Source organism: Aedes albopictus, chromosome 2, assembly GCF_035046485.1.
Source record: "Aedes albopictus strain Foshan chromosome 2, AalbF5, whole genome shotgun sequence".
Taxonomy (NCBI): domain Eukaryota; kingdom Metazoa; phylum Arthropoda; class Insecta; order Diptera; family Culicidae; genus Aedes; species Aedes albopictus.
Window position 1 is genome coordinate 185,661,586 of NC_085137.1, and position 14,784 is coordinate 185,676,369.

The 14,784-nt window shown below is 43.5% G+C and overlaps 1 protein-coding gene across 5 annotated transcripts in view; it reads left to right on the forward strand.

The window, feature by feature from the left end:
• LOC115258752 (neurogenic protein mastermind) overlaps positions 1 to 14,784 on the forward strand; it is a 564,992-nt gene that overhangs the window by 517,132 nt on the left and 33,076 nt on the right. For all 5 annotated transcript variants that reach the window (XM_062850837.1, XM_062850839.1, XM_062850838.1 and 2 more), the window contains exon 4: positions 3,587 to 3,745. In XM_062850837.1, coding sequence (XP_062706821.1) covers positions 3,587 to 3,745 — 159 coding nt within the window. The remainder of the gene's footprint in view (positions 1 to 3,586; positions 3,746 to 14,784) is intronic.

Here is a 14,784-nt window from a genome sequence, read left to right on the forward strand (position 1 = left end):
GCCTTAAAGAAATTTCTGTGGAGATCCTGGAATAAACCCTGGTGAAAATCCCCGGAAAATGGCGGCCGATGGCGACACCAAGTCGACATAGGTGCACGGATCAAGAAGGCGAGGGCTGCTTTTGCGAGTTTAAGAAATGTATGGAAAAACAACCAAATCAGTCGACACACCAAAATCCGAATGTTTAACTCGAACGTGAAATCTGCGCTGCTATACGCCAGCTTTAGACTGGAACCCAGCAGGACATCGCAGTAGAGGCAGAACCAGAGGCTCATGGCGGCGCAGTCTCAACAACGAAATCAAGCAAGTCGACAAAAATTTGACCTGGCCCCAGGTCAAGGCGATGGCTGGCAATCGCCCAGTATGGAAATCCTTCAGTTCGGCCCTCTGCACCACCGTGGGTGCCCACGCCCAGAACTGAAAGTAAGTAAGTAAGTAAGTAAATCGCAGGAGAAATTTCGGAAAACAATATCCGAGGTACTGTTGGAGCAAAACTGAGAAAATCTCTAATAGAGCTAGAAACACTCGACAAAGCCGCCATTGATGCTCACCTGGCGAACGAACGCTCCTAGTGTCCAGCTACTACAACGTAAAGTCGAGCCCTTTCCCTCATCGACCGATCTGTAGAACATCCAGAAGTTTTATTATGTGAGGTCATCGTAGTCGGAATCCGCTCTACAGCAACCCCTTCAGCGGTATCAACTACCGTGGCGTGGAATCTACTGCTACAACACTTCCAGAGCCATGCGCGTCTGAAGCAGAACTACGAGAACGCCATGTTCGTATTTCCATCGCTTAGAAAACAATCCGCCTCTGAGCTTCACAGCCTAGTGTCGAAGTTTGAGGCAAACGTCAAGATCCTACAACAACTGGGACATCGCATCGAGCATTGGGATCTTCTACTCATCCGTCTACTGAGCACTCGACTAGATCCGACAACCCGTCGAGACTGGGAGGACTTCGCCACTACCAAGCCAGCAGCGGTAACATTCAAGGACTTGACTGGCTTCTTACAACGACGAGTAACCGTACTTCAATCGCTCCAACCGAAGATCATCGATGCTCAATCGCCCGTTCTGTCGAAGAAACCAGCTCGGCGTTCCGTCTCTAGCCACGGAGCTAACCAACTGCACCCCGTAAGCGCGTCATCTGCTCAGGTCACCATCATACCTGTGTAAGATCTTCTCAAAACTATCACTGGAGGAGAAACAGGCTGAAATGCGCCGTCTTCAACTGTGCCACAACTGTTAGCGAACGGGTCATCTGTCGAAGAGTTGCTTGTCATCGTTCAACTGTCGCAAATGCCGAGGTCAACACCAACTTGCCCAAGCGATTCTTCAACATCGTCTGAACCACCATCGTCAACCTCACATTCATCGAATTCTATCGAATCACCTTCTATCAGCGCTTCGCCATTGATATCTGCTTCTCCCACTCTTTGTGAATCGATCAGCTATGCTGCTGCTGGTTCCACATAGAAAACCGTCCTCCTTGCTACCGCTCTCATCGACGTCATCAACGATGTAAGCAACAAACACACTGCCTGAGCACTTCTGGACTCAGGTAGCGAATGTTGCTTCGTCTCAGAACAGTTTGATAAACGCGTCAAAGTTCGCCGGAGAAATTAACCTGCCCATAACCGGAATCGACTAAACAGCAGCCCAAGCAAAAACAAAATTCGTCTCCCGTAGCACGTCTCGAGTTAGCGAGTACTCCACCAACCTCGAGTTTATCGAGCTTCCGAAGGTAATCGTTAATCTACCAGCTAGGGTATCGCGCCACTTGGGCGGTGGCTTCTATATTCGTCTGTTTTCCACTATAACTCAGTCAATTTTGAACCAATTGACTTGAAATGTTGTACACGGGTAGATACTATACCGATCTCACCACATTCCAAAAGTTGTGTCAATTGGTTCAAATTTGACTGAGTTATAGTGGAAAACAGACGAATATAAGAGCCACCGCCCAAGTAGCGCGATTCCCTACTAGCATCGACACTTCGTATTGGGACATGCCACCTGGAATTAAGCTCGACGACCCAACGTTTGACACTACAACCCCCGTAGATGTCGTCGTCGGCGCCGAGGTTATCTTCGAAATCTTCAGAGTTCCAGGTCGAATCCCCTCGGCAACAGCTTACTTGAGCTGATCAACTCCGTTCTTGGTTGGGCGTATGTGGAAAGTCTAACGTCAACTGATCCACTCCCACCGTCGCTAACTGCGCAATCGTCATTCGCCTCGCTAACAATGCAACAGCTAGAGGCCACTTTTGAAGCCCACGGCCCCAACAAACCGAAATGGACACCGAATCAACAACAATTCTACCAGTCAGGCGCCCAACAACCAGAACTACATACTACCTATCATCAACCGTGGCAACATACAACCAGGGCCATACAATCAACATTCGTTCGATCACAGGGGTCAGAGACGAAGTGGCACACTAACAACATATCTCCACCACTTGCAAACAATTGCTTTACGAAAGGTTTCACCACAAATCATCAGAAATGCAATCATCAACCAAATCCGGCTTTTTATCATCCCAAAATACAGCCCAACGTAACATCGTACAACTTTCGCCACGGAACTTCATGATTCAACAAAACTTCTTCAATGAACTACATCATTGGACAACTCCTCATCAAATTAGCATTCGTCATCGTATCTTTGAAACATCATAAAATGGAGTGGGACAATAGTGTTCATTTAGTGCATATTCAATTTTCATGATACGCACCATCCAGCATCAAATGTGAAATACAATGCTCTTTTGAATAAAGGACTTACAAAGAATTAAAACTACCTATTTCTTAGGTTTATTTTACCCAAAAGTGGGTATATTGATTGATCTTACTACTCAAAATTAGGTTGTTTTCCTTTTTCCCTCACCGGATGTTGTCAAAAACTAAGCGAGCTGCATCGACACACCGGGGTAGTTTAGCGCAATAAGCTAATTTTAGGTAAATGCCGTTTTTGTCGAAATAAGGTTATAAAAACTCACATTTGGGTTGAATTTACTTACTCTTGAGTATATTTTTTTGCTGGATTTAAAGGCAAACTACCTTGTGTGAGTTAATTCGAATTTACTCAACTTTGAATTATTGGGCCAAGCTATGAGATTGCTTCAAAAAAACTCGAACTTCCAAGTTCGAAGTACAGAGCTATCAACTTCAGAATAATCAACTCACAATCTATCACCTTATGGCTGGCTTCCATGCACCAAGGTAAATCATTTGTCGCACAACTATTTCCCAAAAACACTCCGACATCCCAGTACGAACTTGCGCAGATGCAGTGGCATATTTGGTTGGACCCAAGCAGCTACTATCTCATTGATTCCTTATGTGAGTGTAGCTGATCTGGTGATACTGGAGTAGCAATTACCGGCGGCTGATCAAGCACAAGCACCACAATTCAATTGTTTTCATCATTTTCTTCAATCGTGCTAACTAGACCAGAGAGTTAATCGAAACTTGTCTGGTGATCTTGATCCTAAGAATGCCCTACCACCTATCTGTTTATAGTTTAACATTCCCTTCTATTACTAACCGAAGAATCCTTTTCTCCACTATTTCATTTGCAGCCACAGTCGCAAATCAACAAGTGCAACAACGAGAAACGTCGCCGGGAGCTGGAGAATGAATACATCGAGCAGCTCGGCGAGTTTCTACAGATCAACAAGCGGGATATGACCGCTTGCAAGCCGGACAAAGCAGCGATACTCAGTGAAGTGGTGAAAACGGTAAGTGTACTACTACTACTTGAATCACATACTACTTTTTCGTTCGATTTGAAAAGTTGAGAAATGAGTTTTATTCTTGGCCGTAGAATCTCCATTCAGCAATGACTGATAGGGAGATCGTTTTGAAACTATTGTAACATAAGTGAATCATATAAAATCCGCAGTTCTTCAGAGACACCAAAATTTTGTCAAAAAGTAATCAAAGTTATATCAAAATGCTTAGATGAGGCAAACCATACACAATTTTCGCTAAACAGTGTTTATCTTCCATAACTTCCCAACTGTAGCCACGACAAACTCGACTGAAAACCGCAAACCATCAGCATATTTCAAACAACAACAACGACGACTTTAGTTGACGACATGATTCCCACACTCTGCGAGTTCGGCATCCATCGAGTGTTGGGATGTGTCACGTACGGCAGATTTACCGCAAATTCATTTGAAACGGTATTGCAGCGCGGTGCTTCTACAGGATGGTCCAGTGCTCATACTTCGACCTTAACGGTTCTTATCTTATTGGTCTTATAACTTTGACAACTTTGGTCAAATATCTCATCCACCCTGCCTCTTCAGATTAGCATTTTTTTAATGTATGTATTGGTTTAGCGATTTAACCACAAATAGGTGCTCCACATGCTCCACTCTTCTGTGGTTTACTGTGTGTCGATAGGCTAGCAGTTAAATTGTTTCCATAACACCCATAACATCGCCGTAATAGAGTTGTGCATAGGATAGTAAAGTATCTACCGTCAGCATTTCACTTTCGACGAATGCACGTGGCTTCAGTAAATAGTAACATCGCTGGTTGACGAAGCTCGTGGGGGAAACCGCTTCCCCATCTTCTTCTGATGTCGTTACAAGTACTTTGCAAAGGATGATGTGAAGTACTGTGCAGCTGGCTCGCTGTAAGGCATGTTGGCAATGCAATAACAATTACATATAAGCTTGACGATATTTATTAGTTTGCTACATGATGCTTACGAGCAATGATGCAAATTATCACCTCACTAGTGCTCATCACAACTCATCAACTGTATATTTATCGCGTGCGATTGAACTGTGCACTGATCAGCGATGACCAGCAGCAAAGAGGTGGCAAAACGAACATGATGTAAATTACAAACGATTTTGCACACATCTGACTGTGCCGCCACACGCTCGCCCGAACAGCCGAACCATACCGAATAGGTTGGTTTGCGAAGCTACGGCACGAACGCTCGACACGCACACAGAAGCAACATTCGCATGTACCGATACCATACTAATAAAGCTTCCAGCCAACGATGCTTCGCGATAAGCTGTCGAAAAGCATCGAAAGCGATGAAAAGAGATGCTTGGCTAGAACACAACGGCTCAACGGCGAACAGGAAGAGTCAACTATGCTGATCAGTGTTGAGCCCGTTCGTGTGCTACTCGTATGGGAGGTTGATTGAATAAAGCGAGGATGGGTGAAAACGTATTCGTTGTCGAAAGCAAATCGCATCATTTCGCGAATGTTTTCATCAAATAGCAAGCTTGCTTACGAGTTAGACATATTGTACCAGATTGTACCGAAGCATACGAGAGACGTTGTTACTGTGGGTTGCTGTTTGCAAATACTTAGTCATTATCCTTATAGATATCGTTACAAAACAATAATGTATATTGTAATACTGAACTGAACGTTGTTTTTTAAGCCAAGAACAAATCTAATTATGCTATTCAACTGTGATAATCTAACCAATCAGAAATTCGCAGTGCAGGTAATCTACTTACTCTGAATAACTTTTCATCGTTTAACACATACATATTCTTGATCGCACCATTGATCACGTTGACTCAGTGGTATGAAACATTGGTACACACAGTCTATTGATGTCCTAATCCAACATAGATTTGTCTGGTGCCTCCAGTATAAAACTTACACATATTGATCGACATTTATCCAATTGCGTGTAAGAAAAATAATCACATGTGAGCACTCACTTCTCCGAGCAACGATCAGCTCTCAAGAGACCAAATTGCTTCTCTCCGATTCACTCATCCACTCAGCAAAATCGCGAAGAATCACATTTCGAATCTGGGCTCGTTTTGCTACCTTCGCGAAGGCCTATTCCCACATATGGATGCATATTACCTCATTTCGCTCCGCCATCCGTCCAATAAACACACCAAGAAACGCTCACTTCCACCATTAGAAGACGGAATGGGAGGAAGCACACCACCGCACACCAGACAACACAACACAGCAACGTGCGCGCGATCGCGGTCATGATCACATCCCCATCTCACGCGAAGAATTCGCCAAAAAGACAACACGGTGCACGGTGGTGCGGAGCGGTGCGAAGCACCGAACCAACACAGTCCTACCGCGATCGCGATCGCGTTAGTATAATATTCGCGTAGTTTTAGTGAGTGTGATCACGATGTTGTTGGCTGCTGCCGCTGCTGCCAAGACGAAGACCATCAATCATAAGCACAAGCGTGCAGCGCAGCGTTGGTACCTACCTAACCAGCTAGCGCACCACTAGCGTCCTGAGGTTGATGGCGGCGGCGGTGTTGCGGATGATTGTAGTGATGCTGACTGACTCTCTGTCTCGTCTCGTCTCTGTAAACTTGATTTAGTGATCGTGAATCGCATTTGGCATCATCGAACTTCTACGTCGTTGCGGGAGTGTTGTTGTCGTTGCGTGAACCAACTGCTCTATATTTAACGACGCGATCAAACTTGAAGTGATTTCTCGGGTACAGTGGTGGACGATCAGTAAGAACTTGTTAGCTTGGAGAATATATTTAGTGTACCAGAAATGTAAGTCACGAGAGATTTTGCACACAAAGATTTGCTCGGTATTTCAACGTGACCACGTTTACAGAGACTTCAGCAGAGATGTTTACCTTGGTTCATCTCTAGCCAAATCCGCATCAAGATCGCGGCTCGATCATGGATACATTTCCGGAGGAGTTTTAAGGTGAATATATAACGAAGCCAAACTTCGAATTATCAAATGCACAAATATGAAGAACCGAGGGTTGGTTTGCCCTGAAAAGCTGATCGATTGGTCACCACCAGCGGGTTACCAACCGATCAACTTTTCAGTACAATCCGTCTTTTGGTTTCTCAGATTTGTGCTCTTGAAAATTCGAGGTGTGGCTTCGTTATATATTCACCTTAAGTTTATATTATAACGATTTTTTGAAAAGATGAAGAGGTTAGGTGCCTTTTTGAAAAAGATTTCGTATTTGAAGAAAACACTCAAAGGGGCTTTTCCTTTTTCATAATTTTTAGTAAAAAATTAATAACAATAACAATTCAGCAGAGATGCGTCGTAAAACTCCTCCATTGATACCTCAGGGCAATTTCCCAAATCAAATGTTTCCTTCAGTGATCCATCCAAGAATTTCTTCAGAATTTTTCTAGGCATTTTACCAGTCATTCCTAAGGTAATTACCCCATGGATTCCTTCAGCAATTCGTCCAGTGATGTCCTCCAATAACTGTTTCAATGATTTATTCGCAATCTCTCCTGAGATTACTAAAAGATTTCTCCAGCGATTCATCCAGGTATTCTGGGATTTCTCCACGTTTTTTTTTTTCACGCAATTGATCCAAAGATTCCTTCATGAGAAATATCTCGAAGTATTTCTGCAGGGCATTCTACTGAAGATTATTTCAGGAATTTAAGCAGGAATTCCTTGAAAAATTCCTCCAAGGAATTATTCAGGATTTGACCCTCTGATTCCTTCTGTATTTTGTCCAATTTTGACTTCAGACATGCCATTAGGAAATGCTCCCTGAAACATTTTAGAAATTTCCGGAGATTTCGTCTGGGATTCCTCAAGGATCGTAACTTGTTCTGTGGCTTAGTTGGTTAAAGCGAAAGACTTGCGAAACGGAGTCGTGGGTTCGAACCCCACCAGAACAAGTAATATTTTTTTCATAAATATAATTAACCTTCCAGGACGCGCGCCATCAAGCAACCAAAACTGCACCGCGCTCGCGCTGCATACGAAAGGCGAGGTTTTTTGGTAGTGTTGTACTTTTTACAACAGCGCGCGCGCTGAAGGGTTAAATTTGCGTTTACTTTGCCTTCGAAGTATCAAGTTCAAGTTTTAACGTTAATTCCTCCAGAGATGCCTCCAAAAATTTGTCCTGGTATTTCCAGAGAAATTGCTCACGGATTCCACCAAGGAATCCTTCTCGGATTCTTCCAGAGCTTCCTGCTAAAATTTCTCCCTAGACTCTTTTGAGAATTCCCTCACGAATTTCTCTCAGGATTCCATTAGGAACTCCTCCAAGATTACTTCAAAACTTCCTGAAGGAATTCCTGGGGAGTCTTCCAGAATTTCTTAAGAAATTCTTCCCGGGATTCCTTCAAAAATTCTTTCCTGGATTCTTTCAGGAATTCCTTCCCGAATCCCTTCAGAGTTTCCTTCAGGAATTCCTCCCGGGATTCCTTCAGAATTTTTTTTCGAGGATGGCTTAGCGATTCCTACTGAGATATCTACCGGAATTCTTCCCGGATTCTTTCAGGAATCGCTCCTGGGTTTCCTTCAGGAATTTCTCCCTTAATGCTTTCAGATATTCCTCTCAGGATTCTGTCAAGAATTTCTCCCGGAGTTCCATCTGGAAATCCTCCCGGGGTTCCTTAAAAAAATCTTTTTGGCATAACTTCAAGATTCCTTCTGAGGCATCTTCCGGAATTCCTCCGTAAATTCTTTCAGTAATTCTTCCTGGGATTCCTTCAGAAATGTCTTCCCTGATTTCATCATAAATTCCTTCTGTGATTTCTTCAGCAATTCTACCTGGGATTCCTTGAGAAATTTTCCCCGGAATTCCTTCAAAAATTTTACCCTAGATTCTTCCAGAAATTCCTCTCGGGATTTCCTCAAGAATTTTTCCCAGGATTCCTTCAGGGTTTCCTTCAGAAATTCCTTCCAATGTTCCTTAATTGCTTCGGGAATTCTTCTGAGGTGTGTTCCGGAATTCCTTCCTGGATTCTTTCAGGAATTCTTCCTGGGTCTTCTTCAGAAAAATCCTCCTTAGATTCTTTCAAGAATTCCTCTCAGGATTCGTTCAATTTCTCCCAGGACTCCATCAGAAACTCCTCCCGGGATTATTTCAGGTCCTCAGTTCCTTCTGGGATTCATTCAGAAATCCTTCGAGGAATTCCTTCAGGAATTCCTCCCGCGATTCCTTCAGGAATTCCTTCCGGGATTCTTTCAGGTATTCCTCCTGGGATTGCTACAGGTGTTTTTCCTGGGATTCCTTTAGGAATTCCTCCCGTAGTTCCTTCAGAAACTCTTCCCGGGATTTCTCATGGGACTCCTACAGGAATTCCTCCTGGGGTTCCTTCAGGAATTCCTCCCGAGATTTCTTCAGGAATTCCTCCCGAGATTCCTTCAGGGATTTCTTCAAGAATTCCTTCCGGGTTTCCTTCAGGAATTCCTTTCAGGTTTCCTTCAGAAATTTCTCAAGGATTTCCTCCCTGGATTCCTTCAGGAATTCCTCCCGGAATTCTTCTCCCTAGATTGTTTGAGGAATTCCTGTCGGAATTCCCTCAAGGAATCTCTTCCGGAATTATTTCAGGTATTTCTTCCGGGATTCCTTATTCCCCCAGGATTCCTTAAGGAGCTCTTTCCGGGATTCCTTCAGGAACTCCTCCCGGGATTGCTACAGGAATTCCTCCTGGGATTTCTGCAAGTGCTCTTCCCGGGATTCCATCATAAATTCTTCCCGTGATTCCTTCAAAGGTTCTTTCCTAGATCCTTTCAGGAATTCCTTTCGGTATTCCCTCAAGAAATATTCCCAGGATTCCATCAGGAATTCCTCTAGGAAGTCTTTAAGGAATTCCTCCCAGGATTTCTTTAAGAGCTTCTCCCGGGATATTCCTTCAGGAACTCAGGAACTCAACCCGGGGATATCTCAGGCATTCCTTCTGGGATTCCTTCAGAAATCCCTCCTGGGATTCCTTCAGGATTTCCTCCCGCGATTCCTTCAGGAATTCCTTCCGGGATTCTTTCATGTATTCCCCCAGGATTAGGAGCTCCTCCCGGGATTCCTTCAGGAACTCTTCCCGGGATTCCTGCAGAAATTCCTTCCGGGATTCCTTCAGGAATTCCTTCCAGGATTCCTTCAGGAATGACTTCTGTGATTTCTTCAGTTATTCCTTCTGGGATTCCTTCAGGAATTCCTTCCGGGATTCCTTCGAGAATTCCTTCCGGGATTCCTTCAGGAATTCCTTCTGGGATTCCTTAAGGAATTCTTTCCGGGATTTCTTCCGGAATTCCTTCCGGGATTCCTTCCGGAATTCCTTCTGGGATTTCTTCCGGGATTCCTTCCGGAATTCCTCAAGGAATAGCTCCCTGGATTATCTCAAAAACACCTTCCGGGATTCCTTCAGAAATTCCTTCCGGGATTCCATAATACATTCCTACCGTGATTCCTTCGGAAGTGGTTCCCTAGATTCTTTCAGGAATTTTTTTCGGGATTCCCTCAGAAATACTCCCAGGATTCCGTCAAGAATTTCTCCCGGGATTCTTTCAGGCATTCTTGTCGGGATTCCTTCAGGAATTCCTCATGGGACTCGTTCGGGAATTCCTCCAGGGATTCCTTCAGAACTCCTCCAAGATCCCTTCACAAATTCCCACCGGAATACCTGAGCTGTCTTCCGAAAGTCCTTAATGGATTCTTTCACAAATTACTCCTAAGATTATTTCAGAAATTCCCTCCGGAATTCATTCAGGGTTTCCTTGAGGAATTCCTTTCAGGATTCCTTTAGGAATTTCAGGTTCAGGGATTTCTTTAAAACCTGCGCCACTCAGAAATTTCTCCTGGTTCTTTTCCGGATATTTGAGCATTCCTCCAGGTTTATCTTCCAGGGAATTCTCCAGGAATTCCTTTTAAAATTCTCCTCGGAGATTCTTCCTGAATCCTGTCTGCATTTTTTCCAAGATTTGCACCATTCTTTCCGAGAGTCTTTGTGAATATTCAAGAATGTTTGAATTGTGACCAATTGTGACGGTTTCTTCCGGCGTTTCTCTTGAGACTTCCTAGGAGATCTTCCCGGGATGGATTTATGTTTGTGTTGCCTCAGGGTGTTCTCCTACAGTTCTGCTGGAGCTCATCCACGGACGTCTTAATAATTTTTTTACGAATTATCTGCAGAGCTTCTGCCGAAGTTTCTCCTAATTTTTTTCCAGGAAATTCCCGTGGGCTTTCTTCTAGAATTTTCCCTGGATTTCAACAGGAGTTTCAGTTGGGATACTTCCTAAAGGTTCTTGCGAGATTTCTTTTGCAGTTTCACCAGAGATTTCTCTCGGAGTTTTCCCCCTGGACTTCTCTCAGAAAAATTCATCCGGTGTTGGATGTGGGATACCAAGTAACATTTTGGTGATCAATTAGTCTTATACCTTTTATTTCGGATTTATGACAGTTCTAAACAGCTCTTCTATTACTCGGGATATCTCTCAAAGCTTTTCTGAATTGACCCTTAACATTTGCTGAAGACTCCCGCAGGAGCTTTTGCTGATATTCTCATGGAGTTCTTTCCCTGTTTCCTTTCCTTTAGTTTTTTCGCACTGATCCCTTAAACTACTTTTCGCTGATTTTTTTAGGATTATTCTCAGAGTTCTTCCTGGAAGCCCTGGACCCAAAACTGTCCCAACATTCTAAATGCTTCTTTTGAGATTTCTTATTAGTTGCTCCCGAAGTTCTTGCAGGGATTTTTTCAGAAGTTTTTCTTCTGAATGTCTCCTGGGATAAGTTACCAAATTCCTTGTAGAAAATTCTCGAAGAAATTTTGGAAAGAATTCAGGTTAATTCTGGTGAGAAACTCCACAAATATTATTGGAGAAATCTCGAGAAAAATTTCAGAAGAAATCCTGAGTCAAGCTGGGACAACTAAGAAAAACATCTAGGAAAGTTATCCCTGGAGGAAATATTCAGAACATTCATGAAGAAATTCTGAATATATCTAAAAGAAAAATTCCGACAGGAATAACGAGTGAAAACCCGCGAGGAAATCTAAGATATATGTTGGAAAACTTCTAAGAAGAAATCCCTGGAAACGTCTGCAAAAAATCCGGAGAGAAACTTTTGAAACTTTTAACCTGGAAAATCACTAAGAGAAATTGGATACATTTTGGACGGATTTCCGGAAGAAATCTAACGAGAAACTCTGGATGTATATCGGAAAAACGTATGGAAGAAATCCCGGGAGAAACTTCAGTGGAGACCCCGTGAAAAACTCCTGTTGAAATCCTGGGAGGAACTCTTGTGAAAATCCCAGGAACAACTCTCAACAATTCCGGAAGAACACCGACCTATCTGGGAAGCAAATAGGTGAAAAAAAAACTGGATGGAAAACGGAAAAATTTGGAGAAAGCTGAAAAAACTCTGTCAAATCTCTAGAAAAAAAAAATCTTGGATAAACTTAAGGAAGAACTCGCGGGAAGAATTCTGTGAAAAACTAGAATTTTAAAGAATTTTTAGAAGAATTTAAAGGACGAATTACGTTAGAAACACAAGGGAGGATCTCGTTAGGAATGCAAGGAAGAATTACAGATATAATTCAGAAATCTTAACATTACTACACCACCATCATGTCAAAGATTCGAATTGCAACAATACCGCAAGGGGTGCAGAGATGCAGACGAGTGATGAACGAGAGAAATGCCACCAAAGTTCGAATGGTAGTGGTCCGTAGCCGGCTTAACAAAGACCTGTACAGGGTGGCAAGAGCAGAAGAGGAACGGATGAGCTGTAGAAAGAAACGAAATCACGAAGAGAGCGTGAGATTACTGAAGCAGGAGAAATCATTGATCGGAACGATATGCGGAGGTTTTATGCAATTGTCAATGGCGCGACGCAAGATTGCGCCGGGGTCTGCCCCGTGCAATAACCGGGAAGAAAGTTACGTTGACTGACAAAAACATGGTTGCAACCAGGTGGAAGGAGCACTTTGAAGATTTGTTGAATGGGCCATGAATGAGTAGCCAGGAACATGATTAATATAGTTGATGACGGTGAAGCGGAGATATTTCCATCACTGAATGAAATCAAGAGGGACCTTTATGGGCTTCAAAACAGTAAGACTGCTGGGAGGTCGAGATTCACTTTAAGAGTCCTCCCTCGGTGAACACCCAGCAGGTTTTTATGACGGCCGATGAACGACGGATCCGAAGTTTATACACTATTGATTTCCTAGACACCTTGATAAACAATTACTTTTCGCGGAAAACGTAGATTCGGCGAATTAAGTAACTTGTGTCTATTTATTCAGTTGTTGAGTTGCAAAAAAAATATTTGCCTCTATGGTGTTCAATAATTGCACGCAATACTGAATGCATAAGCGTGTAACCCATTCCATATGTTATCTTCTGATCTATTTGACAAACAAAAACCCAACTGACCCGAATCAATCAAACAAAGAAACCGCCTGCCATTATCTATTAAACCTAAAATGTGTAATCCTTCATTAGCATCCCACGCGTTTATTAATCACACGTGCTTGGGTCATTCCCAGAGCCCTGTCGCATTCGTTCGTTTCTCATCACGATGATTGGACGGACGTATAGAAGGAAATCAAACCGACGACATCACTGCTGAACCCGTGTACAACGCAATGTCATATGTCCTATACCTACTATCTGCCTCTCTGTGCGGTCCGCCTGCCGAATGCTTACAAACGAAACAAATGTTAGGACAAACGTTGACAACATGAAAAATAAATATTATCGTAAATCTCGCCGATCCAACGCGACAGGCCATCAGCCAACGCTGCTGCTGCGCTGCGGACCATCAGGACGAGAAACGCGCACTTCAAACGCGCGATGATGATCATCTGCTGATGCCCGAGCTCGAGGTGGTCTGTGAGGTGGCCGGAGTAGTAGTGCGGGAGAAGAAGAGGTTGTGTAGATCCTCGTTCAAATAAAGAAGCTTGTTGTTCCAATTTCACTTTCATTGGGCTATCATCATCGCGTCCGCCATCGCCGGGCCGCGTTGTTAGTTTGTGTTGTGGTGTGGCGGCTGTGGAGTACCTTTATAGCTAGGTAAAGGCTGCGAGCGGTAATCACTACAACACGGGTTCCCAACCGGTGGTCCGCGGCCCCCTGGGGGGCCGTGAAGCCAGTCTAGGGGGGCCGCGATGTTACCAAAAAAAATGTTAAATTTTTATTCTATTTTGTGCAAATTATATCAATTTTTAATTTTGTATACCGCCAATTCCAAAAGCCACAATTTGAGGAACAAATTTTCAGTATAAAACGCCTTTAGAAGAAAAAATTTTCGGCTGCGCCGCTATTTTTCAGCTATGAATCACATTGAATGTTCATGACATCATTTTTACGAAATGTGAGTGTCATTGATCGTCGAAAATCCCTCCCACAGTAAATTTCTGGCTACGTCACTGTATCCAAAAAACTCGGTTTCGTTCATTTAATTCATATTTTTCTTCTAAAAATTTTCATTGGGCCGCGGATGTTTTAACAATTCTTAAAGGGGGTCGCCACCTCAAAAAGGTTGGGAACCCCTGCACTACAACAAGCGTTGAAGCTTGATTTTCACTAACTCACCTCATTGATGGAGGAACCACTATCACCGTCGTTGTAGTTGGCGACAGCGTCATCTCAGTTCTCATGCGGACTAGACGTACAGTGACGGACAGAGCAATGGCAACTCGTGGTGCGCAAAATGACCAAAACTTTGATTGTACACCTGCTTAAGCGGAGGAAAGAATCGTTTTCGTTTATGATCGCAGTTTCTTCTGAAACCTGTGGTAGGCATGCCTTCTAAACATGATATTATCACGGCTAACGTTGATATTAGTCGTCTGCAATGAACCGAGGTAAACGAATTGCCCCACCACCTCGTAGGTACCCTCGTCTATCGTAGTTCTGCCACTGAGAGCCGTAATGTTTGTTCTGTCACAATTTTGTAAGCTTCCCAGAAAAGCCGTAGAAATCCATGGTTTTTCATAGCTCTGCGCAGACCTAATCCCGGCACATTTTGGCTCGCGGCACAAACCTATGCAGGATGTGTTAATCTCCTAGTAGATCTTC